General features: G+C 39.0%; 1 protein-coding gene across 2 annotated transcripts; it reads left to right on the forward strand.

Moving 5' to 3' along the window:
* Positions 1 to 7: 7 nt before the first annotated feature.
* LOC117396734 (ubiquitin-related modifier 1) lies at positions 8 to 25,995 on the forward strand. Of its 2 annotated transcripts, XM_033994884.3 has the most exons (5): positions 89 to 623; positions 4,704 to 4,774; positions 20,990 to 21,071; positions 23,559 to 23,607; positions 25,364 to 25,995. In XM_033994884.3, the coding sequence occupies exons 1-5, from the start codon at positions 502 to 504 to the stop codon at positions 25,430 to 25,432; spliced, it is 393 nt and encodes a 130-aa protein (XP_033850775.3). In that variant the 5' UTR covers positions 89 to 501; the 3' UTR covers positions 25,433 to 25,995. The 2 variants fall into 2 exon arrangements, with proteins under 2 accessions (XP_058843078.1, XP_033850775.3); XM_058987095.1 differs by lacking the exon at positions 23,559 to 23,607 and having other exon boundaries at positions 8 to 623.
* Positions 25,996 to 27,492: the final 1,497 nt, after the last annotated feature.

Consider the following 27,492-nt stretch of genomic DNA (forward strand, 5'->3'; position numbering starts at 1 on the left):
TAGGGGAAGAGGAAATAGAGGAATGTTGAAGGGGAGAAGGGAGGTAGTTTTCCATAAACTAAAAGGTTAAATTTTTAATTATGGTGCCGCTGCCCTTTTTCAAGAAATACCAAACAACACAAACTTTAATAACTGCAAGTATTTGATGCTAACACTCTATACATTGTTTAAATTTATTTATGAATGATTTTCTTTGTGAGTTATAAGATAACTTGTATATGCTGCTGCTCCAGCAAGTGATAACAGGAGTATAACAGAGGGGTATAATGACAGGTTTAAGATAAATAAAGTGTCCCTACAGCTACACCAATAGGGAATGTAAACAAAGTGGCCTGTCAACAGGGCAACTTCCTTCTATTAGGAATACACAGAACACCATAATAGGGTGGCCGATTTTAGTCTGACGTACATACCAAGAGAGGAGTGAATTATATTTGTTTTAAAATTACATTTTATTGTGGGACACTGCCGCTTTAAATGTAAACACCCTGGCAGTTGCCCATGAGAATGACATCTTGCCAGGAGACGGAAGAGGAACCTCGCTTCTGTAATGTTGCTGAGAGGAGGCCTCCTAGATACCGAGCAAAGATGGCTGCGCCCATAGACCTGCACCTGGAATTTGGGTGAGTAAACATTTTTTTCGCAAAAAGATCAATTTTTGTTTAATGATGTCATCGTTGCTTTAGAAAACACGACAGGAAACTGCTGTTTTGTTGCACGTGTAGTTACCGCTAATATATAGAGCTTTTTTCAGCGAATTCGCGGATGCTTGCTGACAGTGAAGAAACTTTCGAGATGAAATATATTAAGGTATACAATAAGAAAGTATCCCAACAACCGATATCCCATTGAATTCTACATCACGTTTTGGTTTTGGTTCAGGAGAGAGTTCTTAATTGTCTGTGTTTAAAACAAGAAAACAAAAAGCTAATTAATTAGTACACTTTTAAAATAATTTACATATAAAAAAATTTAAAAAACCTACATGGATCTGGAACACCGTTGCTACGTTTGAGTTACAAATAGGTATGTGCCTAGGGTTACCAGATTCCCAGATGGAAAAAAGGGACATTTTCTTAAATGAATTGAAGCTGTGGGGACTCTTAAGAAGTTAAAATAACTGTATATAATAACACCGTCATAATTTAAAAGGTAAACACCGAGGGTCAATTGCAGCGTGCCAGTGATTCAGTCCACATGATCAAGTAGACTAAAATGCGAACTAGAAAATACTTCAAATCAGTACTAACTTAATCCTGAATGCAGCGCACCAATCAGATGATCCCGGTAATATGAGGCTGATGTTGGCTTCTTATTCGCTTGTTTCTTATTGGTCGTTTCATATTCAGACTTTGATCTGCTCCAAACTGAATGATTGGCTTTGTATGTAAGAGGTTAAATCACGTTGAGCTGCTAATTTCTCGTGGATATTTGTAGAGGGGCAGCTCCTATACAGTGTTCATTTGTTTTTTGCTCAGCCCAACACTGATTTCAGGGTCAGAACAGTTGGCACACATGCCAATGTATGTATTGTAATTGAATAAGTAACAGTGTATTTAAGGTGTTAGAATCACTTTGGGCTTGTAATTTCTCTGTGGATATTTATAGAGGGGCAGCTCCTAAACAAAACACCTACCCATGCAAAATTCACATGTAAGCTAGGTATATATCATCAACCACCAATGGAGGAAACACCTACCCAGAATGTGGACCACTTGAGCTGGAATGACCGTAATAATACTACGACTACTACTGCTAATAATATCACTAGCCGTTCTAATCTGAGGAGTGCTTGTTGTGCACACAAGTGAAAGCCACAGTTGTCCTGATTGCTATTCCAAAGCTGATCGTTTCAAAGAAGGTACTTTAGCATTCTTTAGAAATCAATGCTGACTGAGAAACAGCTTTCACTTTTACTAATTAAACCCAATACATCACAGCAAACGACAGCCGCTTGTGTGTATGTGTGGGGAGGGAGCTTTAGGATTCCTCAACATGTTCTATGAAACCCCCACCTCCTGCAGTTAAAGGGCAAACCTGTTATTTTACAAGGCTTTGTTACAGAAAAGTAGGTTTAAGGAAGATCGAGGGAGGTCCCTCCCTTTGAAGAGACTGTGCAAAATGGGGAGGAACCGTCCATGGATATTCTGTATTGTTTATTCGGCTATTACTGGGGTCTATCCATTGAGGGATTTAACATAATCCTTTAAGTGTCAGCCTAATTCCTTCTTTAAATACAGTATTAATTATTTGGGTATCGAATTTTAAGTGAATACATGAAAGGGCAAGAAGTCAATTATGCCAGCAATACCAGGAACTTTCATACCTAGGACTGACTTATAAATAGATAGTTGACCCCTTGAAGATATCGAGGTGAACCATTTTTAAAATTGGTATGTTTATGGTACTGTTTTAATTTATTTTGATAAAATTAAATTTTAAAAGCTTATGACTGAAGAATCAAGTAAGGCTTACGAAATAATTCTCTGTCTTTCCTGTCATGCTACAGTATGTAGCTCTTCTTTGTGCCAAATAAGACAGAAGCACCTGTTTAAGCAAACAAGTATTTCAATAATTCCATTTGAGAAAATTCTGTTTTCCACCATGCTAGAAAGCTTCCAGTTTGCATGCCTTACTTTATGTAGCGTGTTACTGTTTCACGTCTTGAGTCATTTCACCTTCAGTGTGTTCTGGATCAAGGTGTGTTAGTTATTTTAGGGAAACCAGCCAGTTGGTTAATGACAGGAAAGAAGGCGTTGAAGGGATGTGGACAATTTCACTGTCTGAGCAAAATGACCTAGGAAGTGTACTGCTACCTAAAAGTAAAGCATACAAACTGTGCTGTCTTAGTATGGTTATAGGAAATGCACATTCTATTTTTAAGTAAAAATGCATGATTGCTAAAGCCTGTGTTTCTATTAAAACTGGACATGAGAGACATACAAATGTAGCACATTAAAGTGCACCCCAGGCTAGATTTATGTCATTATTTTACTTGCTGTAACCCCTTTAGGAAGGTAAGCCTCACCCCTGCCATGGCTAAATCCATAGCAGACTCCCATACCTCCTGTGATGAAGGCACCAATGGCATGCTGCTGTCTTTTGTTATAAAAACAGGATGTTTTTTAATGATTATGCTGTCCCTTTGTTCTTTCAACTCGTTCATTCTAGAAGCCACATTTCTCCAGTAACTAATAGTAAGCCGTTTAAATTTACAGCTGATGAGTGTTAATAATTGATAGTTTAGCAAACCGCTGCATGCTGTGCCTTAATGTGCATCTGTGAGGGGATGGGGGTTCTCAATAGACAATCTGTAGCCATTGAATTGGATAGGCCTACTACAGTTTATAATCGCTTGAAAAAACACATATTTTGTATAATGTATAGCAATAAGGAAGGTCAATATTAAAGACTTCAAGCATAGTTGAAAGACACTCAAACTAAAACCAAAGGGAGGTGTCTAGTATGGCAAAGAGAATGTTTATTTACTGATTTAAATTTGATTTTTTTGTTGTTATTTTCAGTCACGTTTAGTTTTAAATTCTATTTCTGACTAAGCCTTGCATAGTGAAAACAAACCCCCAACCCACAATGGATTCTCTATGTTTACCAATATCTATTTTGTATATTTGTTGTGTACAAGTTACTGATTATAGCTGGTATATACTGTAGATCAAAACAAGTTCATTTCATTATACACCTACATCTATAATCATACCAGGGTTTGATTATGTTTTGCATGACAAAATGATCCATTACTTCTATGCTGTTCAGACGGTCATTCACTTTATTGTATGGTTGGTCCAGCCACCCTGCCTAGAATGAGCCGTGTCACAGTAAAGCAACTGCACATAAAGGTTTGTACCGCAGCGACCATTCAACATGTTCATTAATGGAAATCCTGGGATTGGGCTTTCGTTGTGGGCTTCAGTTACGATGCAGTCTTTATTTGCTCTTTATTCCTCTTAATCCCAGCATCCTTCTCTCCCACGTTTGAGCATCAATGGAGATTATTGCATAGCTGGCAAAGGGGGATTGATCTCAGCCCCTGACCCCAGGTCACCCCTAAATGCAGACCAATGCATTGCATGTTGATGTGGGATAAATGGACACACACAAGCTGGGAGGGTTCAGTGGAAATCCAGCAGTCATGGAGATCTATTGGGTTAAGTGGAACCCAGGCATTCATTGTGCATCACTGTCACCAAAGGTCAGGGACGTCTTTGGGGGAAGATGGGATGAACCCAACAACTTGGATACACAGTGCTTTGCCATGATGTAATCATTTTAGTCTACAACCATACAACAAAGACATTGAGAAAGACTTCTAGTCGAAACATCTATCAAAGAATTGTATATGTTTCTTTCAGTAGTAGTATATATAGTACCACTGAGTGTTTTATAATCCATGCCACCTTGGAATCAGATCTTCTTTGATCTCAAGAGATTTGGATTGGTCAGTGCATGGATGGTAGACCTCCAAGGAACACCAGATGTGGGGTGACCTGTTCATGAAGCATTAGTGTGTCAATAAATATATAGGACTGCGTTACATTTACATACTGCATGGCAATGCTTTATAAAAATTATCCATGATGCCATAAGCTGTCTTCTGCATTCTCTAATGCCTTGATGAATGATGCCTAGAAATGTGAAGACATTACCAATTCTTATAGTGATGTAATTAATGCTTTCTCTTGCAGAGGTGGAGCTGAACTGCTGTTTGGAGGTGTTAAGGACCACCATGTGAAGTTACCAAGCCAGTCTGAGCCCTGTAAGTATTGCTTTCTCAGCCCAGTGGTGTGGAGTGCACAGTGTGCAGACAATTTATTGGGAGCTATTTAGGAATAAAAGTAGGTACATTCATTATTTAAATGTAAAATGGGGAGAAAGATGTATTCCTGTTTGTAACAAGCAATGGCATCATAGTGTGTGCCGACTAGTTGGTGCATCTGTATCCCAGATTGCAACTGCTCCGGTCTACAGTGGCCATTACACTTGCATAGGATGGATTGCATAGGTGACTGTAACTGCCTTGGATTCCTTCAGGGAAGTTGGTTGTGGATATTGACTGGTAGGGAAAGATTACGCCTGCAAGGGGACTGCGGCATTGACTGTAAAAAGCATCAATCAATGTGCACAATAACCAAAACACAGAATTTTGGTAGTTAGTAAGATTTATTGACCGGTGTGGAGAGACTTAGCATTCACTAACAAATGAAGGCTTCTTTCCTGTCCGAATAAAGACATTATCCTCAGTATGGCTTTTGATTACTACATAGATTGAAAACTCAATAGAAAAGGTGTTTTAAAAAGGTCGCAGCTAGTAAAGATCTTGCAAAACCTGGGTATGCTCACAATTGACAATGTAAATGGCAATGCTGTTTCTGTTTATTTTGCCAACATCCAAAGTATTCTGCAGCACCTTCCATTTTTTCTTCTTTTTCTAGCAGATGCTGTATACTACCAAACAACCTAACATTGGGATGCACCAGACTGTAGCATACCTTACCTAATGTTACCTTAGATAAGATAGTAAAAGATTAGTGCTGCTCGAGATCTGTGAAACTACCCATTTGTGTCAGCAAGGGTCTGGTTAGTGCACTGCAATCAGGACCGGAATTACTCTAGTTTAACTGCTGATCCCAATGAGCTGTAATCCACTTTTGGTATGCTGAAGTTAGGATCATCAATGGTAATAACATTAGTCCAGTCAATTGAATCAACCTTAATGTTAAGCTTTGTAGCAGTATAAGGAACTTGCACTTGTTTTTAACTTCATAACATTAAACTGTGTGGAGCTTAAATTAAAATGTGAGTGTATTGATTGCAGTTCTCTCCAGTGGATTTAATGGAAGATGCAGATTAATACATTAAAGTGTAATTCAATTATTGCAAATATATGAGAATAATAGATTAGCAAGGTGGTAGACATTTTAGACAGGAGAAAACACTTGTGTAGTTTTGTTCTGAAAGTATTAGTTTGTGGAAATATCTAATTAATGTTGTTCACATACTCTAATGCTCCACTGAAAAAACAAGATCAGTGTTCTAAAAAAATATATTATATTGTTTAATTGAACTATTTTATTTTTGTTATGACAAAAAGCAATGAACTCTACAATTTAAGTGTTTGTGTTTCCGTTTTTTGTGACAGTACTGCCATGGCCAAATAGCCTATAGTGAGCCAGTTTTCTCTGACCCAACCCTTTACCTTTAGTTTACAAATTAAGGGGCAAAGTGGTTTGTTCTGAAACAGCCTATCTAAAGTAGTGGAGTTTGATTTCCTGGTTCTGTGCTGTTTATTCTAGCCTGGGAGTTTGCATCACCCTCCTGTTTTCAGGTTTATTCTAGGCTGGGAGTTTGCATCACCCTCCTGTGTTCAGGTTTATTCTAGGCTGGGAGTTTGCATCACCCTCCTGTGTTCAGGTTTATTCTAGCCTGGGAGTTTGCATCACCCTCCTGTGTTCAGGTTTATTCTAGCCTGGGAGTTTGCATCACCCTCCTGTGTTCAGGTTTATTCTAGCCTGGGAGTTTGCATCACCCTCCTGTGTTCAGGTTTATTCTAGCCTGGGAGTTTGCATCACCCTCCTGTGTTCAGGTTTAATCTAGGCTGGGAGTTTGCATCACCCTTCTGTTATCCCAAGCCTTCCTCAGCTGATCCGCACCATCCGTGAAATGAAACGCAGGCCTTCAGGACGCCAGTCACAGTGGCCAGCATGTTGCACACAGCTTACACACATGTGCTCATCAACCTGCTCTCTTAAACTCTCTTGAGTTGATTATAGTAAGGTATCTTGCAGTACATTTTCTGTTTACAAACATATCAATAAGATGTAAAAGTCATCTTATTGAAACTAAGCCCTGTAATACCAGAACAAAAGCAGCTTTTTCAATACATTCTAAATCTAAAGTGATTTTAAGGTGTAACTTTTTTTAAATTTTACTTAAATAGCCTAGGTATAGTTTTAAAAATACCTGTTATTGAATTTGTACTGTACTCCCAATTATTTAGGTAGTCTAGAACAAATTCCTGTCTCTTAATTGGCATCTATAAATATAGAACCAAATAATAAAAAAAAAGGCTATCGTTGTCTCCCTGTGTAAATTCAAGCTAAAGTAGGTGTGTGAAAGGAGTATGAGTGTCCCTTTGAAAGATTCACTTCTGGATTTCTGTATACAGCAGTGAAAAGGGAAGGGAGCGCTGTAATGCAATACAAGGGAAATAACACAAAAAAACCCTCCAAACCTCCCTCCCTCCCTCAGCTTCTTTAACCTCATTAAGATGCTTTTCACACGCTCCTCAGCGCCAGCTGTTCCTTTCGGTGACAGCCCAACACAGCCACTGTTTGCCGATCTCAGAACTCCGTCACAAATCGTAGTTAAAAAGAAGCTGGCCCCCCCACCCTCCATTTCCACCCAATTAAACAATAGGCTGCAACTCCCTCCCAACATCTGTGATCCCCCTTCTGCCTCCCCATTCTTTTCCTAACTGCTCCATTATGGCCGGGTATTCACTTGTAAATGGAGTCACTGATACTGCTGATGGGCCTTTTATACACAGCTCTGGGGTCAGAGGAAAGGTAGGGCTGGGGGTGCTGCAGGGACAATTGTGTCAAAGAATAAAATCCTTTTTGTGTGCAATCATTTTGGACCGTTGCAAGGGCAAGCGAAGAACTGTGACCCCCCCACCCCCCGACCACTCTTCACATTCCACCAGCAAAGACTCAAGAAAATTCCTCCCAGCGATTTCTTCGTGTTACATTTCCTTTATTCAATAGGTAGTGTGAAGGCATGTTTAGGTCCTGGAGAAAAAAAGTAATGGATACAGGGAGGTTTTATGAATTCTTAATTAATTTTCTGTATGATGCAAAAAAATCCTTTGCAAACAGATTTTCCAGCAAGTTGATTAAAACAGATTTATTGGGGGTCCTCGGGTGATACAGTGCAGGTTTGCTTCCTGGGGACTGTGAACGGAGAGTTGCACTGGCTGCGGTGCTCCTGTGGGTTAAGGAACCAAAACCGGCAGGGACTGTTTCTCCTCATCGCGCTACAGCAAACCCTGTTGGCCAGACGCCCAGTGAAGTCCTGCAGGGCTGGCCTTTGTGCTCTAGAAGTCGGTAGCTCGTTGACATCCGCTCTCGAGTTCCTGGGTGAAAAAGGAAGCTGGCTTTTGTCGTGGGATCCGAGGACACTGACTGAATCTTTGGGTCTCCTGAGCCATGTGGGGAAAAGGGAGCAATCCAAATTGGGAGAAAATCAATTGGACACACCTAAATAAAAAAAGATGTGTTATTATTTACTGTGCTGCTAACATACTTGTTTGCATGATCGCTGGCCCCTCCCGATGTGCTGCAGATATTTTGGTTCTTTGCCTGCTAGATTCAAAGTAAACTGCTGATTCTTGGTACCTAACATTACAGCACAGGAATTGAAGGGTTGTATTTAAAAAATAATCTGCATTAAAGTAAAAAACAACAAATAACTGATAATGTTGCTAATGTTAATAAGAAATAAGCATCCATTTGTAATCATCATTTCTCACTTTAATGTACAAGAGTAAAGTCAGTATGCGTTATTTGTTAATATGTATACACAGTACTGTATGTACGTTTTTGGCTTACTTGTAAAGCTTAGCCTTAATGCAAGTCTAGATGAACAGTACAAAAGAAAAAAAACATGTCTGGCAGCCCTTCTGACCTGGTGTTTGGCATGTTTTTATTTGCTTTTTGTAGGATTTAATACAATAATGTATCTTTCAACTCCATACAGTAAGAGCCTGATGTTAAAAGTTTGGTAACTTATGTTGAGTAAACCTTGATTTAATAAAGCTCTGAAAGTAAAAAAGCAAGTCACCTTTTTGCATATTAAGGCCTACTTCAACAACATAATTTAATTGAGCTAAATAGAGCACCTTGTTTTGACAATTGAACCCTTGGTGTGACTTCACCATAAAAAAGTAGTCTTTGGACAAAAAGACTCCCGTTCGTGGGCAAACAATTTATCTGAAGTCTGTCCTGAGCGTGAGCAAACAATTTATCTGAAGACTCCTGCGCAAGGGCAAACAATTTATCTGAAGACTGTCCTGAGCGTGAGCCAGGGTTGCGTTTTTTATTTTTTAATCAGATTTTTTTTTTATTTAAGTCAATTTCTTTCAAATTTATGGAAACATTATAGTACCATATATCTGAAGACTGTCCTGCGCATGGACAAAAACGCTAAGGCAAATGGTAGTTTGTGAATAGTTACATACCAAACCAAATTACTCAATCTTAAATGAATACATAAATAAAGCAAATTATTTATCATTGTGACATCCTCCTAAATGTGAACTATAATATATTTTGCCTTCTAAAAGGCTTTCTGGAGTTTCATCAAGGTCATTATTATTACATCTTTGTCCATCCATCAACAGTCCAAAGCACCTTTTGACCATTGTTCCAATTTTTGTGTTATTGTGCGTCTTTTAGTCTTGTTCCCCTTTCTTAACAGAGGTATTCTTACTGCAACACATCCTTTAAGTCCTGATTTCATGAGTGACCTTTGTACTGTTGATTTGATGGACAATGACACCTGTGCCTTCTGCCAGTTCTGTTGTCAATTCAACGCTTGTCTTCTTTCTATTCCTTAAGGATATTATCTTCAAGTATTGCTCATCCTTGTTAGACAGCTTTTTGGGTCTTCCAGTCCTGGGTTTGTCAATTACAGATGATGTTTCTCTGTACTTGTTGATTATGCTTTGTGAAATCGAGTGATGTGAGCTATTTCACTCAATGTTTTTCCTTTATGCAAGCCAAGGTTGTTATAATAGTAGAAAACACTAGTGGAGGCTTTGAGTAAATTGTTGATGCTCATAATGCATCAGAGTAGAAAAATGCAACAAGTCTAAGACTTTTGCACAGCAGTGTGTGTGTGTCTGTATGTGTGTATATATATATATATATATATATATATATATATATATATATATATATATATATATATATATATATATATATATATATATATGTATGTATATATATATATATATATATATATATATATATATATATATATATATATATATATATGGCAGAGTAGGGGGAGGAAGAGGAGAAAATGTAGACCGAGAGAAAACAAGGACTGCATTTCCCAGAATGCCACGGGACTGCAGGAAATAAGAAGCACCTGAGGCTGATTAAAGCCTGCATAAAGGAAAGTGAAACCCTGCAGTCGAGGCTGATGGAAAGGCAACCATATGCAGCCAGGCTGATGAAGCACAAGCCAGCTGCTGAAGAGACCTGTGTGGTTGAAAAAGGTATCATGAAAGTGTGTTTGTTTGCTGGTAAACTGCTTAGCCATCCAGCACAGTAGTGATAACACCAGCTCACCTACTAGCCAATCTGATCATCCATCTCTTCAGTGATAACACCATCTCACCTACTCACCAATCTGATCATCCATTTCTTCAGGGAAACCCCTCACTGAAGAGGAGAAGAATTTAGCGATGGAGTATGGCAGTGAAAAATTCCCGTCATCCCAGTCATCATAAAGTTTCAAGCCAAGTCCCGTGCATTTTAAGCCTTCAAGTTTACAGAGGAGGTGACGAAAAGTGTGTCAGCTGCTGAGTGGTGGAAGATGCATGAAGACATGGTAGATGGTGAAATTCTCACTGCAGTGTACCAGCTTTTGTCAGCAGTAGCTTCCTCTGCTGGTGTGGAGCGTGTTTTCATCAGGTGGACTCTGTTGCAGTCAAAGTTGGTTTTCCTTTTCAAAGCATTAAATCCAAAGTAAATAGGTTCCAGAAAGATCCTTAGCAGACGGGTAAAATACAAAACTGAACCATGTGTATTCACTTTAATTACTTGATCACTTTAACTACAGGTGCTTAAGAATTTAAATTAAATTAGGCCTTAATATAAACTTTGGTGCACATTTTAGTTCATAGACAGTAAGAGTTTAGGGTGTTAGTGAATTAATGAAAGGTTTTTAAAACATACTTCATGTATTTTCTTTGAGAAACTATATAAAATAGGTAGTACAAGAACAAATTAAGTCATTGATTTTAAATCGACTTGATTTAAATCAGCCAACCCTGGTGTGGGCAAACAATTTATCTGAAGACTGTCCTGTGGGCAAACAATTTATCTAAAATTCCACGTCCAGGTATCAGCTTTAATAAACAGTCCCCAGTGCGTATCTTGGCACTAATGGGTAGTTTCCATAACCGTGGTCTTTCACATGACTAAGAAACAATTCATTCTTTTTTATGAATTGCTTCATTTCACTGATATGATTGAACTGGAGAGAGGGATCTGAAGTGGGCTTTGCCTCCAGTAAGGGTATATGCATGTGTCATGGTAGTAGTTGCTGTGGTAAGCATAAATACCAAATACTTGGAATGCAAAATACTGTGCACATTTGCAAGGGGTGACTTTATCCTGCTGGTATAGATGTAAAATATTTCCAGAAAACACTTTCGGCAGTGCACAGTTTTTTGCCCAACCAGCATGACCTAGTATTTTGTGTTTTTTTTTTTTTTTTTTTTTTTTTTTTAAATATTGATTAAAAACATAAAACAATGCTAGCTGGCCTCTGCATTTTACTTATTTATTTAATGTTTTCTACTGTAACAGGCAAGGCAAAAAAAAGTCTTGTTGTAAAAAGTATTTAGCTAAAGTAGTGTATTGAAATATTTAGCCAGTTGCTACAAAGAGAGCGACTTAACTAGAAGGTTATAGAATGTGTGCTTTTTTAGATCCACAATGTGCTATAAGTCCATTCTTTGCAACCTCTACCCTTGTAACCTGGTGGGAACGGGAGGGTGAAAGGGATTAGTTGACATTTTACCTCCTGCCCCCTCCCCCCTCCTTCCCAAACCCGAGTGCAGAACAAAGGGTTGCCTCTGCTGTAGCGATGAGGTCTCCACAGCAACCTGTCCACAATAGGTGACCGCTATGGGGAATGTGGGAAGGGGTATTGAGGGACGGTCTGAGAGTATGACCTTGGCCGACTGGTGGACAGAATGGTCAGTGATAAATGACAGACTATTGGTGTGTAGCGCTTAGCATCCTGGTCAGATGATGAGACATGAAGAGAGGCTGCATGAATAATCAACAAGGAGAGAGCCATGATATTTATTCTAAACCTCTTTATGATTAATGACAGTACCCCCCCCCCCTCCTTCTAGAGAAAATAATCAGTTTCCCAATCTCAAGAAAACACACACACAGCAATAATATTAATAGTAAAACAACCTTGTGTGCCCCAGCATACTCTTCAGTGTTTGAAACTGTGCTCTGACACATTCTAAACACTGTAGCTGTAGGGAATGCAATCACGTTTAAAAAAAGTATTGTAAGAAAGACATGGCCCCCTGTAGAGCTGTGTCTTAGAAATTGGTAAATCATGTGTTTTCTTAATTGAGGAGTCTCTATAAAAAGATTAGGAGTTTTTATTTATTTATTTTTTTTATATACTGTGTGTGTCTGTGTTTCACCTTGATGTTAGCTGTCAGCATTTTACTCTTTATTATTGAAAAACAACATGTGCTTGTAAAGGATTCCATCTTAACAAGAAACTTTCAGTAGTTCACATATTCTGTTAACAGAGGATTAGCCATGATGACTGTACATTGTACCACCAAGATGCTTAGAAATAATGTTTTGGGAATATAATGTTAGTTAGATTGTAAAAAATATCAGACGTGTTCTAAAGCACACACTTCAATGCATTAAAAAGTCCCAGCTAAAATACTTGTACAACTTCTCAGCCAGTAGCGCTAAGGCAACAGCCTGGTTTTCCTTTCTGTTTAACTGTGTATTGTAACTGGACCCTTTTATCATAGTTACCACTCTACCTATAATTTACACCCCTACCCAATTTTTTTTGTCATGCATTATATATAGAGATAATTTAGTTTCTCATATTTGTATTACAATCAAACAAACAACCTCTCAGTACAGAAAACATTGTCGTCATACAAGCACACTATTTAATATAAACCTAGTTTTTTTAAGGGTTAGGCTAGTTTCGGTCTGTCTTAAGTGCAGAGCTCCTTTTTAAAATCTGCACGAGCTCTGTCTAGGGAATATGAGCGGATCTCGAATCCACTCCCACTTTCTCTAAACACACACACCCCTCCTATCCTAAATGACCACATTTAGTTTTGGAATCAAAGCATATCAATCCTTGCTAAATCTTCGTATTTATAAACAGATGGGAAATTCTGTGTTTTCTAGCGCATTTCGAAGCCCCTCCTCTTTAAATATCCAGTACACTGGGTGCAGTGCCACACAGGGTTATAACATAGGGCCCTTTGTTAACCCCTCTCCCTGTCTCCAGTAAGAGAGAGATTTCTAAGTGAAAGTGATGTCCTTGGTCCCTGGAGAATTAGCAGTGTCTGGATTACCAGGGGGATTATTCATGCTGTCTTCAGTGTTACAAGGAACAACTTCCGGGACATTTCAGCTCCTCCTCCACGCTGCATTGTCAGGGCCATCAATATTGCATTGTATTAACAGAATATAAATGCATAGTTATACTGTAGTGCAATGATTAACTCTCTCAACACTGCAGTGTATGCAAGCTAACTCCACTCAGAGCATTACATTATAGGTACTGTTGCGTACTGTCATATATAAATATATACAATATATAATATCCCATTTAATTTATTTTCTGTGTATGACACTGAAACTATATACACTAATCGTGGAATACCTAGTGTTGCCTTATGTAAGGTAACACTAGCAGATAACTGCTAATTACGGTTAATAGATTATTTTCATAATCAGTAATCCAAAAAAGCCAGCTCTGTGCAGCCTGTAGCCTATGTTATCTGATCTGTCAGGAGTGTAAAGGGAAATCCAGTTTTAGTTAGATCATACAATAATACGTTTTCAAAAGCCTGCACACATGACCAAATTATGTCCCCATTTGTCAATTATTATTTGAAGTAATAAAGCAATTTAAATTGCAGATTGATACTGACATTTAGACTAGAAAACATGAACCATGCCCTGATAATTAACTGTGGCAGACACGTCATCTAACCATTACAGGGGAGCAAGGGTAATCGTTTTGTGCAGCATTAGAACATGCTCATTTTTTGATTACAGCTATGCACTCTCCATTCACCAGAGTGTTCAGCAGAGCAGTAGATCGATGCTGAACTGGGTTCCTGTCCCTCTTTGTTGATGGTCTATTAGATTCTCTCGCCTAATAGTTTTCTTAACTGAAGAAAATAATCTTTTTGAGTGGTTGTAATAATAAATCGCAGTTCAGCACATTGTGTTTTATTTTTTATTTTTTTAAGACATAACCTATAGATTAATTTACCGCAGGGCCCAAGGTACTGTTGTTGGCCTACAGCTTCACTGTTAAGTGGAATTTGAAAATCTCAAATAGACATACATGCATTTGTATTACTGTTGAGATTCTGCATTGTTCCCATATACTGTATAAAATGTTCCCTGTGGAAAATAAACTTTAAACTACCCTAACAGATTTTTGCTGTTTAAAAAAAAAACAAAAAAAACACACACTTCCCTATTTAAATCCCTATTAAGTCAAAACACCTTTCATTCGTACCATTTCCACTCATCTCCTGATCATTGTGCTGTTTTTTAAGCCCGTCTGTGGTGGTAGAGCATAGGAAGACTTGATACCATACTTGTGTGCAGGGTGGGTTCCTAAAATTATTCACTTGGGCAAAAAAGTAAGTTCAAATAAAACCACTGTAGCATTTCCTTTTATTTGGGGGGGATTTGTTGCCCATTTAACCCTAATCAAACCAAACCACTCATTCACTTAATATCTTGGTGTCCCTGAATAAATAAGTGTAATCTTAATAAATTAAATAAATAAATAGACAAAGATTTTAATAAACAATATTATTCATCACATTGAAAGTCAGACCACCTATTTCAGTTGTGATTGTGTTCCTTTAGGTGGTAAAGAAAGATTGTAATGAAACAGCATTGTGCAAACTTGTCTGTAGCACCAGAAATGATTCAGACGTTTGCAGTATCCATACTATACTGTGCGGTATGGTCTTATTTCAGTTCTGTGTATATATATAAAAAAATAAAAAAGACTAATAACAAAGAATAACAGCTTGACAGTAGAAGGTATGCCTAAACCAGTGTTAAAGGACACATGTTAAAGGTAGTCACCCATATAACAGGCTGCAGCTTGAGTTACGGTAATGTTTGGTGTGCGGTTATTTTCTATTGAAACTGAATATGCATTTTCCAGATGGGAGCAGACCTTAATTTTTCGAATTCTGGACAGCAGAGGCCAGAAAACAGCCAGATGTTTCGCCTTTGAGTGGCCAGCCTCGGATAGCACCAGCCAGCTCTGAGATTGGAGCTCATCACGGCTATTGTGGTCGTGTTGGGGGTTAGTGCAACCCACCGGCCTGCACCACAAACGCACACACACCCACGAGAACAGAAAGCAATTGTACGGAGGGCAGCACAGGGTGTGGGCTGCAACACTTTCTGTCTTTTATACTCTTGCGTTTGATATATTTTGTGTGTCTCTCTCTCTCTCGCTCTGTGCTCGTCTCTGTCCACAGCACAGACGAACAAACTGGCTGGAACTGGCAGGCAGAACTCTTGGGGTGGGGGCGGGGGGAGCAGCCGCAGTTACAGCTTCACTCTTGTCTTCCAGTGCAAGGCTGTGTACAGTGCTGACGCACACATACAGAAGCTGTGTATAGTTCTGGCTCACATGCCGTGCTGGTTGACACTCGCACACAGACATGTATAGAAGTTGTGTGTATTGTGTCAGGTGATATATGCACTCGCAAAACCAGTGCCAGCTCTCATACACAGAGGCTTTGTGCACAGCTAGCAGACTCGTGCATGCATACAAAATCATTACACTGATGATGGCATTAGCTGGTACAATTTGTCTACTTGATGTGGTAAAAGTTAATTACATTATATATGGTCTTTTTTTGACCAGAAGGTGGCGGCACAATGAATTGAAGTAGAACATTTGCATTGTGCATGCATGGAGCACTGCATCGATGAGTACATTTACATTTGCATTGTGCATGCATTGAGCACTGCATCGATGAGTACATTTACATGTGTATTGTGCATGCATTGAGCACTGCATCGATGAGTACATTTACATTTGCATTGTGCATGCATTGAGCACTGCATCGATGAGTACATTCTGTTCCTTTATTTCATTTCTTGTTGTTATGGTATTTAGGAAAAATCACCAAGCTATCAATTCCAATGTATTGTGAATGATCCTTCTTTGGTTACCACATACTTCAGTAGTTTCATCGTTTTCTACGGCATTCAAGGTTTACAGCTCCCTGAGGTTCGATGTGACCCCCTTTCCTGAAATATGCTTGCTGTGTATAGCTGATATTTTCAACACAGACTTTTAAGGTAGCAACCTGCTTGAATATAGAAAATTCTTTAAGCCTACATTTCTAAATAATTGCATAAATCTGATCTTGTGTGCACTTCCATTTGCTATGTTGAGCTCACATGTGCAGTTAAGAAAGAACATCATTTTGGATTTTCATTTCACAAAATATATTGGACCATACAAGGTTAAAGCATGTCTGCTGCAATAGCTGTTCGAAGACAGCTCTCAGTCTGCAAAACTTATTTTCAGGTAGTCTGTTACACAACAGCGTCGTTTTTTTCCTGCCATTAACCAATCAGACATGAAAATACTTTAAAACTGTTTAAATGAGACCTACTAAGTGAATGGACATGCAGAGCAGGTAAGAGCTGTAGAATTATTTCATTAGCTATTACACCCTGAAGAATAATGAAGACCAAACAGCAACGTGAAAAAACAAGAACCGAAACAAATAACCCAATAATATATATAAAAAACACCCAAAACAAGTAACCCAATAATATGTATAAAAAACACCCGAAACAAGTAACCCAATAATACGTATAAAAAACACCCGAAACAAGTAACCCAATAATACGTCTAAAAAACACCCGAAACAAGTAACCCAAAAATCTGTCTAAAAAACACCCGAAACAAGTAACCCAGTAATACGTCTAAAAAACACCCGAAACAAGTAACCCAATAATACGTCTAAAAAACACCCGAAACAAGTAACCCAATAATATGTATAAAAAACACCCGAAACAAGTAACCCAATAATACGTCTAAAAAACACCCGAAACAAGTAACCCAATAATACGTCTAAAAAACACCCGAAACAAGTAACCCAATAATATGTATAAAAAACACCCGAAACAAGTAACCCAATAATACGTCTAAAAAACACCCGAAACAAGTAACCCAATAATACGTCTAAAAAACACCCAAAACAAGTAACCCAATAATATGTATAAAAAACACCCGAAACAAGTAACCCAATAATACGTCTAAAAAACACCCGAAACAAGTAACCCAATAATACGTCTAAAAAACACCCGAAACAAGTAACCCAATAATACGTCTAAAAAACACCCGAAACAAGTAACCCAGTAATACGTCTAAAAAACACCCGAAACAAGTAACCCAATAATACGTCTAAAAAACACCCGAAACAAGTAACCCAGTAATACGTCTAAAAAACACCCGAAACAAGTAACCCAGTAATACGTCTAAAAAACACCCGAAACAAGTAACCCAGTAATATGTTGTGATAGAGATCGAATGGTGCTTGGTGTTAGATCTCCCTCTCGACCTGTGAGGGCACTGTTTAACGGGAACAGAGTACCCTTAACTAAATGGCATGACAATTTATTCTGTAGGGTAGGTGGAAGTTGGTCATTTAGGAAAGGGGCACAGCTACGGTATCCAAACTCAGTGACCCAGACGTTAAACGGTGTGGCATCTGAGGATTGGAGGAGCGGATGCGCTTGTTAAACTAGGGGTCATGAGCGAGGATATAAATAGGGGTCATAGCTGATGTGATCTGTTCCTTGGTAAATGGTTAGAAACAACCTACAAGGAACCTGTGTTACCGTACTGTAAACCGTGAGTTTGTTTTGTCTGTTAGTGTTTGTTATAATTGTCTGTTTGTTTTAAACTAGACTTCCTATAACACGATCCGGAGCTGTAGCAGAAGCCAGCATAAACCCGGACATCACTTTCACCCCTGCATTTCACGGAGAACTGTAATACACCACTTGCACTATCACTAAGAACTGTGTTTGTGTTTTGTGTTTAGTGTTGGTGTGTAAAACTGGGCTTTTTGGTTGCGGGTCAAACCCGAGGATTTACAAATACCGAGTGATACATGCCGCTGTATCACTCCATCATTATTATTTACAGACGTTTGCTTTAAGTCTCTGGACATTGTAATTTATCAATAAACACCCTTGCACCTGTTAGTAATTGTCCGTGTGATTTGTACCTGCACTGCACTCACCTGTATCCACTCACCACTTTGCCACATACGCATAAAAAACAAGAACCTATACACGAAACCCAATAATACGTGTTGCAGGGTACGCCCGCCCCTATGTTTATTTGTACTATTTTTGTCATTATTTATTTATTTATTTATTTATTTCAATGTATTGTGCGAATAACCTGTTTTATTATTATTGTTGTTTTGTTTGGCAGGGAAGGAGTTAAAAACCTTCCCTGCCAGAAAAACTTGTGTGAAATGTGGCTAATTGTTTGCCAATTTGAGGACAGCCACATCACTATAAACAGCAGGCTGTTTGAGTTAGGAGGAACGAGAGAGAGAGAGCAATTTATTTATGCATTCCGGACAATTTATTTGTTTTATTTGTCTGTTTACTATTTGTTTTGTTCAAGGTAACTTTTATTTTTGTGTTTAGTGTTTTGTGTTAAATTTAAAAAAGAGCGCATTTGCGTCTCGCCCCACAGTACTTGTGTCGTGTGTATCTCCTCGTCTGGTCTGACGTCGCCCCCCATGTCATCCTGTCACATACATATAAAAAACAAGGAGAATCTAAACAAGTAAACCAGTAATACGTATAAAATACAAAACAGATGGCATAACTAACTGCCAGAAAATCATCAGCTGGCACAATTAAATGTTATGATGATGGTAGCAGTTTATTACTGCTCACAACAAATAAAACATCTGATTCATGTTTGTATTCTTCTGGTGGTTTGGGGTTGTGTTGGTCCCACTGCCTCCTCCTCCCCCCCCCCCCCCCTTTCTGTTTTCTGAATTATTTGTCCCTCAAAATATGAAATTATCTTTTCTCTGCCTTCTACCTTTTCTAGCTTCCTTGCCTACTTGACCAATTGTATCTATGCAAGGTTAATCTAATACATGCAAAATTAGCACATGGGCCCATTAGAGGATCCTTCAGCATGTACCGCTAGGTGAACCAAAACTCAAAACAGAACACATTTCTTTTAGTGTTTCTAACAGGATGAGCATGGAACAAAATACCCAATCAGTGGGGGGGAATAGCCAAGAAATCCACTACTTATTTATTTATTCTTAAAAATATTCCATAAGTAACAATGACACTTGTACATGCATTTTCCCAGTAACCAAAGTCTGTCATATTTGAGATTGTGTATTTTAACTTATTCTGTTTATCAGCAAATGGATCTGTTACTATTTATATAACAGCTATTCCATCTTCTCGACTGTGTATAATGCAAACATGCAGTTAACATTCAAAGTGTTTGCTGGGGTGCGGGGACACTCATATTGCCACCACTTTGCCCTGTTGATGGAGAAGACTGCAGTCTCCACTGCTGCTAATCCAGCACCTTCCGTGAGCTACAAAATTGATTATAATACAACAACAGGTGAGTCACTGCTATCTCCTGTACAAATGTTGCCCATAATAATTATAAATATAACTTCTTATTTACAACACGCAAACTCAATCACAAGCACATTTATAAGACTCACTCATCCAGTTTTAATTAAAATTACCATGACCATTTATTAGATCAGTTCTGGTCTTGGTTGAGCAAGATAAGGTTATAGCTTGGAAACTATTTGTCCAGTTTTGATGAGACTATTGGCACGGATTTCCAGGTTATTACATTTTACTATACCTGAGTGAATTCACTTGAGTAAGCACACAATCCACTAATTATCACCCGTCCTTCAGATTGCAGTATCCCTGATGAAGAGGTAACAATAGACTCCAAATGTCAGAACCTAATGATTGTGCTGCCTGGCTTTTTGAGGACCTGATTATTCTGATCAGAATGGTGTGCTAATCTCAGATGAATTCGTACATTAACATGAACACCACTGATGATTTATGTATCTCGGACGTCACAAACCTGTAACGCTGATATAAAATCATTTCTGTTCAGTTCTCCATTTCAAGGACCAGATTATCAGAGGTGAAATGTGTAACTTGAGAGACGCTCACTCGTTGTTGTGATTAAGCTTTGTATGGACATTCTTGGTGATATCACAATTCCATGGCATCTGATTGGTTTGTGATAGTTAAGGTTATAGCTTCACAATGGCATGCCCAGCTTTCAAGTTGTTACATTTGTTACATGAAGCAATTCACCATACATATTGGATTAGCTATTTAAGGCGTTGTCTTGGGAATCGCTTGTCTGATTTAGTTGAGCCTGTGTGTGCATAGACATTTGTTTTGAGATTTTGAACTTTATAATTGATGTAAATACCACCACCAAATAGATGTACCATGGTTCAGAAAACCGACATCTTTAACAATGCAGGTGACTCTCACAAGTGTGGCATGGCTTTAAAAGGCTAACATAGGGTGCCTGCAGTATTGGTATTCCAAGGCGTTCTCCCATGCAAGTACTGTCTTTCTAAATTACCAAGACTGGGCAAACTCAAAGTGGTGCGGTTGCATCTTTTAAAAGGGTAAAATGCTGTGGGATGTATGTCAATTTAATGGACCCTTCTGTTTCATATACTGGGGTGTAGGTCATGGAGGTGACACTGCATTTGTTAGATAGTACTAGTATGCAGTATATGGAAGGGGATGTGTGTCTACTGTCATGTCTTGTTAATAGTAGAATTGTCTGTTCTATTGTTTTTCTTGTTAATTATAATAATACTTATATTTTTTAGGGAATGTGAAGCAGCTACTGGCTTGGATTAAAACTAACCTGCTGAGAGAGAGACCAGAACTGTTTATCCAGGGGGACACAGTGTAAGTGTTGTATATATATTTTGCTACCATTGACAAAGTTGTTTTTGTTGTTGGTTTTCGCTAGTGCACATTCTGCACGGGATAAAAAAAAAAAAGCCTTTCATTAAATTTGGTCAGTGAGTGTGTTGTAAAAGTGGCCAAATGTCCATTATTTAGTACATCTTTAAAAAACATGCCATAGGTTCTGTTCTCTGCAGAAAAAAACAAAGAAAAAATGTGCAGTGTGGTGACCCCCCAAAGGGGGGTTACATTGAAATCCATTCCCCCATTCTGCTCAGTAAAATGGAAGGTTGAGAGACAGATCTCCCCTTCACCTATAGCTGCTTCTGGAACTTTGCATTCTGTGCACAGTCAGGTTCATGGTTATCTTAGCCATTCATCATAGCATTTACCTGCTTGTCTGTTTTCCTCTTTACATTTCATAGCACATGAAGTAGCACACTCTCTCCTTCTCCTCGTCAGTGCAGGCAGAAGGGAATGGTCAACCCCTTTCTATTTTAAACTAAATAAAGCTACTTTTGTCATGGCAGTATTCTTAAAAGATGCAATGGAAATGTATTAAATCATACCAGGAATGCTGGGCAATTTTATGAGAGTGGAAAACTGGGTGTTTTATTTTTTATTTTTACATAGTTATACTTTTTCATAACTGTCCCACTAGTTTCCTGTTCATCTCTCTGTGACCCAGATAGACATGTTCCTATTTAACTGGTTTAATCACATCTTAAAAATGTTTAATAGTCCAGGAAAAATTAACAAAAATTAAGAGGGGATTACTGACAATATTTTACCAGAAACCCCCTTATACTTGATGATTGCAGCATGGGCTTGGGAACTGCTAATTATTGTTAGATTAAAATAAAAACAGTAATATAAAATGAATGTTTGTTTTAATCACCTGCTTTTGCATATGTATCTGTGGCAGGGTGGAATCCTGCACGGGTAAGTCGTGTTGGGGGGGGGGTATTTGTTGGCAGGGACGGGGTTAATTCCATCCATGCTGAATACACATGTGGAATGGGGCTGGGTCTTGATTGAATGATTGATCATTAAGTCTCAGCCACATGGTATAAAAGCAGTAGAAATCCTTTGGGGGGGAGAGGGCGTTATGTGAGTGTAACTGTGAAACTGCATTTTGTTTCTATCTGTTCAGTGAAGGCAAATTGCCCAGCCAGACAGCAGTGTTTGTATACGCTTGTTTGTTTGTTTTTTGGCCAAAATAAAGATTCAAACAAAATACACAAACCAACCCCCCCCCCCCCCACACACTATTTACCCATGCAGGCATCCACCCTGCCACAGTATCCTCTATGTGTGTGTCAGTATTAAGCTGTATGTGTGTGTGTTCTGTAGACTCTTGAGCTGTTTGTCTTTGTGTGCGGGTTTGCCTTGTGTGTGTTTGTGTGTGAGTTCCCAGTGTCTGATTAAGTGGTGGTTTTCCTGAGAGGCCCGGATTGTGTCTGATCACAGAGGGGATTCCCTTTTCAAAAGCAGGGGAAGCAGAGGCAGCAGCCCGGAGCACTGCGCTGCGGGAATTCCTCTGTCCACCTGAGTGATCGACTCCCCAGCCCCCCCCCCCCCCCCACCCCCAAACCATATTATTCGGCAGCATGAAGTCAAAAATATGAAGGCGTTTGTCAGGTTTTAAAAGACTCAAATGCAGGAAGGAATGAAAATAAGAGCACATTGATTGTGAAGGCTGGCAAATGGCTTCAGGATTCAACACAGACACACAACGCTGTCAAGTGTGCCATCTCGTTTAAAATGGAGACAATTACAGCCTGCAGGAGATCAAACGGGACTTCCTCCAGCTCCAATCATTAGCTAATATCCTCATCCAATTGTTTGTTCTTGTTCTCTGCCTCTTTAGCTAGACCAGCTCTAAATTGATAATATTGATAATATTTTAACGCTTATGTGACCAGCCCTTTACTCCCTCCCCAATGTAATTACTGTAAGCATTAGACCCTATTAACAGGCATTACCTTGTGCTAAATGACCACCCTGGGAAGGGAATATCGCATTAGGTGAAGTTAGAAAAACAAGGTAATGCTTGCCAAACTAGGATTTCCCACAGTCGTGTGCAGTTTTACGCTGGAGTAGAATGCCTTGGGGTCTGTTTATAACATTCTTTAATTGTTTAGCCTTCCGTGACTAAAGGGTATTGGCCCAAATAAGTACACCAAGGCTGATGCAGTACAAAGTGAATGATGTAAAGTGCTGTTATCACTATGCTTGTATTGAATATCATCATGTGTCATGGATTGATGGGTTCTTTACTGCATATAAATTGAACGGAAATAGGATATATTGAGTTTCTTTTGTTAGTACATTTGAATTGCTGATGTCTACTTTATTAGTATTATCACTTTGTTAAAGACCTTTTGTTTCTATAAAGCTTGTACAAGTGCCATGTATTATCCCCAGTGCCTTGATATTGGATTAAGATATGATGGTGCTGACGTACAGCGTGCTCGTGTTTTTCAGGAGACCTGGAATTCTCGTGCTGATCAACGATGCAGACTGGGAGCTCATGGTTTGTACCACTTGTGCACGTCTACCTGCCCTAGTACTGCACAGTTCATATTTAATTATAATTTCAGATGCCCTGGTTGATTGAAAGACTTTAGCCTTGTTACAATCAATCTGTGACTGGTTGAAATATGAGATTGATTCTCATACAGAAATTTTGTTTTTTGTTTCATGACCCCTTTGAAGGTGTGTGGAAGCACTGTTTTGTGAATGTCAGTGATCTGATAGCACATGCTAGTCAAGCATCCAGTGTTGGCTTCCTCAGAAAGCTTTGACTGTGCCTCAATGTTTAATAGTAATCCCTGACTCTTCTTTAAAAGGTCTTTTGAGGGTGTAAGCTTTTAATAGTAAACATGTACAAACACCTCTTTCCCTTCATGATATTCTTCCCATGCTGATTCCCGCGCTGCAGTTTCATGCAGGTTAGCTTCTTCACAAGCTGATTCCCGTGCTGCAGTTTCATGCATGTTAGCTTCTTCACATGCTGATTCCTGCGCTGCAGTTTCATGCAGGTTAGCTTCTTCACATGCTGATTCCCGCACTGCAGTTTCATGCAGGTTAGCTTCTTCACATGCTGATTCCCGTGTTGCAGTTTCATGCAGGTTAGCTTCTTCACATACTGATTCCTGCGCTGCAGTTTCATGCAGGTTAGCTTCTTCACATGCTGATTCCCGCACTGCAGTTTCATGCAGGTTAGCTTCTTCACATGCTGATTCCCGTGTTGCAGTTTCATGCAGGTTAGCTTCTTCACATGCTGATTCCTGCACTGCAGTTTCAGGCAGGTTAGCTTCTTCACATGCTGATTCCTGCACTGCAGTTTCAGGCAGGTTAGCTTCTTCACATGCTGATTCCCGCGCTGCAGTTTCATGCAGGTTAGCTTCTTCACATGCTGATTCCTGCGCTGCAGTTTCAGGCAGGTTAGCTTCTTCACATGCTGATTCCTGCACTGCAGTTTCAGGCAGGTTAGCTTCTTCACATGCTGATTCCTGCACTGCAGTTTCAGGCAGGTTAGCTTCTTCACATGCGGATTCCCGCGCTGCAGTTTCATGCAGGTTAGTGTCTTCCAGTTTTGGACCCTGGTAAAGATACCCATGGCCAGTATTTGATTTGTTATTTAATATTTGCATTCACTTGGTTGATCTCCAGTGGGATTCACAGAAATTAACAGTTTTACACGAATTGTATCTACCCTGTCAAAGTCCCTGTGTTTTTATACACCTCATCTGCCTTTCATTTGCATTCAGTAACTCCTGGAAGCAAGTCTGTTGAATTTAATGTTCTTTTGCATGTGTGTAAAATACTCTATTGAGACCCATCGCAGATGCCAAGTCAAAAGAGGAAAGTGAAACAAATCCAAATTGATATTGCAAATACAGCCGCTCTGTACATGTTGTTGATGCTGTGGAACATGCCTACACCTTCCAAAGATCATTCTGTTTCCACTGCTGTGACTATCAGCTAGAAGAACAATAGAAGAGCTTGACCCCTGACTTGTGTTTTTCACTTCTCAGCCCTCGACTTGCACACTGACAGCCAAAATCGATATAAAAGTAAACTAGTCCATTACATTATACAGTATTAAAGATGTAAACTGTTTGATTTTAAAGTACAGCCTATGGCTATGGTTGTTGGATAACATACCAAGCAACTGCTGACTCACCTTTTCCAGGGCATTTATTCTAGTGCATTTAAAAATATATTATTGCTCATGACAATCAAGTAATCCATAATATTAACCGTATTTTCTGTTACTACTGTAGGGCGAACTGGACTACATGCTTGAAGACCAGGACAACGTGGTTTTCATCTCCACGCTGCATGGAGGCTAGGATAGCCAGACAGTGTGCACTAAGGACTGAACTCACTAGTTACTTCAAGGCATCTCTGGCCCTTTGTGTCAAGTTAAAGCAGATGCTTTTCAATGCAACACCCTGCTCTTCAGAATGATCCATCCCCTCTCACAAATTATTTCACCCACTAAGCGCAGGGATTACAGGCATAGTTTGGGAAATTAGTTTTGAGAGTATTGTAGGATTAAAGGACAGTAACCCATATTGTGATCTTTAAATGTAATAACCGCCCCGCCCCCACACTCTGCCGTTGGAAGGAGGCAGTGAGAATGGGATTCTTGGAGGATCACTGTGCTCTGCAGTGAAGGAGTTCAGACAGGTGACCTGATAGTGACACTGGTCTAGTTGCTCTTTTCTTTACTGCAACATGTAGCCATTTTTACCTTTTTCTTTTTAAATATGTGTCAGCCTTTAAAAACAAAACAAATTGTCTTCTACTTCAAAACAATAGGAAGATATTGTGTATATGCCTGCACATAAAATAAACTTATGATGATTTTAAATGGAAGAATGAAGTCATTAAAGCTTGCTTTTATTTGGAATTTGGTATCTGTTGTTTATTAGGTCTGCAAGGTCATGTTCTTAAGATTCATACTTCTCCTTCTATTGCCATGCATGCCATTCCTTGCTTTGTTACACATATTCTTGCTTAATGGTGAGGATTGGTTAATTACCAGGCACTTGTATTTTGAAAGCCCTTTGCTTGGGCGCTACTGACAGATTCTAGTGGCCGATCTAAAGATACTCAGTGGGCAGGTGCTTTGTTGATAGGAACAGTCTCCATTCTGCATAACAGACTTGGTATCCCTGTACCTCATTGTGACTGTGTTATGGAAGGGGTTTTCATAGGGTTGTCAGGTGGTGGTGTTGCATTTATTTTGTATTATTTCTAAAATGTTCAGCCAATAGTATATTTATTAGGGCTGTCACTCGATTACAATTTTTGATCGCTTAATTTATGGGCATTAGTTGATTAATCGGTAGATTAATCCGTCCAGGTAACGATCTTATAGCAGCTGTCCTGCATAGTAATACTTCTAAATGAATAGAATCTAAAAAAAAAAAAAATCCAATGGGAATGTGGTCTTTTTAAAAGCATTTTTATTATTATTATTTTTTATTTTTATTTTTTTTAGTAAATGTAACACATTTTCACAGAACTGTTTATTCGGGCCACTGTCAGTCACATACCTGAAAACATGAGACAGCTGAGCTGCGTTTCTCATTACAGCTACGCACTTGGCTTCCTTCTCCTTTTTATTGCATCTAGCAAAACCTGAGACACCGAAGAGATAGTCATTCTGAATCTTGTTAGAGGTACCCGAGAATACTGTGGCTATTGACAAGTGATTGCTTAACATGCTGTCGTAGAAAGTACCAGAAAAAGTAATTCCACATAATTACCTCTATTTGAGGAATTGGTACCTTCATCAAGCCAGTTCTTGCTTGCTTATTGTGATGCCTTGTATCCCTGTGCTTCTGCTCATCCATTTGAACATCAATCCAGGTTTGTCCAAAAGTTTTGAGTGTTACAGTGGCTCGCAGGTGACTTTGGGAATGCTCATGTTTTTGTTCTGACTTTGTTCGATATCCTTAGATTGCTGTAGTCTGTGCTGTTCATATCTCTTTTCTGTACTGAAGAAAACACAATTCCAGCAGTATTTTTTATTTTTTAATTGACAGCTACCGGTAAGCCACGGATAGCTTTTTAATAATTTAAATTTTGGAAGTGGTGAGTATGTCACTCCCCTTCCTATGTTGGTTCGAGTATTTGTGGTATATCCCTCCTTTTTTAAACAATCTCCAATTTTATCTGAGAAAGTTCTGCTTGAAAATGTATTCGTAACCAACTCCGTTGTCTGATGACATTTTTTTTTTAATTTGTAAAAAGTAATTCAAAATATTACTTCAGTGTTCTCAATTTACTGTAATTCTGAGTAACACTCCTTAATAAGCAAAACTGCGCAAAATTCTGCTATTCTTTGCTTACCCCAGCACAGGGCTTCTCAAACTCGGTCCTGGGGACCCCCTGTGGCTGC

Source organism: Acipenser ruthenus, chromosome 15 (genome assembly GCF_902713425.1).
Source record: "Acipenser ruthenus chromosome 15, fAciRut3.2 maternal haplotype, whole genome shotgun sequence".
Classification (NCBI taxonomy): domain Eukaryota; kingdom Metazoa; phylum Chordata; class Actinopteri; order Acipenseriformes; family Acipenseridae; genus Acipenser; species Acipenser ruthenus.

Coding starts and splice junctions, on each gene's coding strand:
- LOC117396734 (XM_058987095.1), top strand. CDS start 502: ATGAGAATGACATCTTGCCAGGAGACGGAAGAGGAACCTCGCTTCTGT. Junction 624..4,703: donor GACCTGCACCTGGAATTTGG/GTGAGTAAACAT, acceptor TTTCTCTTGCAG/AGGTGGAGCTGAACTGCTGT. Junction 21,072..25,363: donor TTTATCCAGGGGGACACAGT/GTAAGTGTTGTA, acceptor TTACTACTGTAG/GGCGAACTGGACTACATGCT.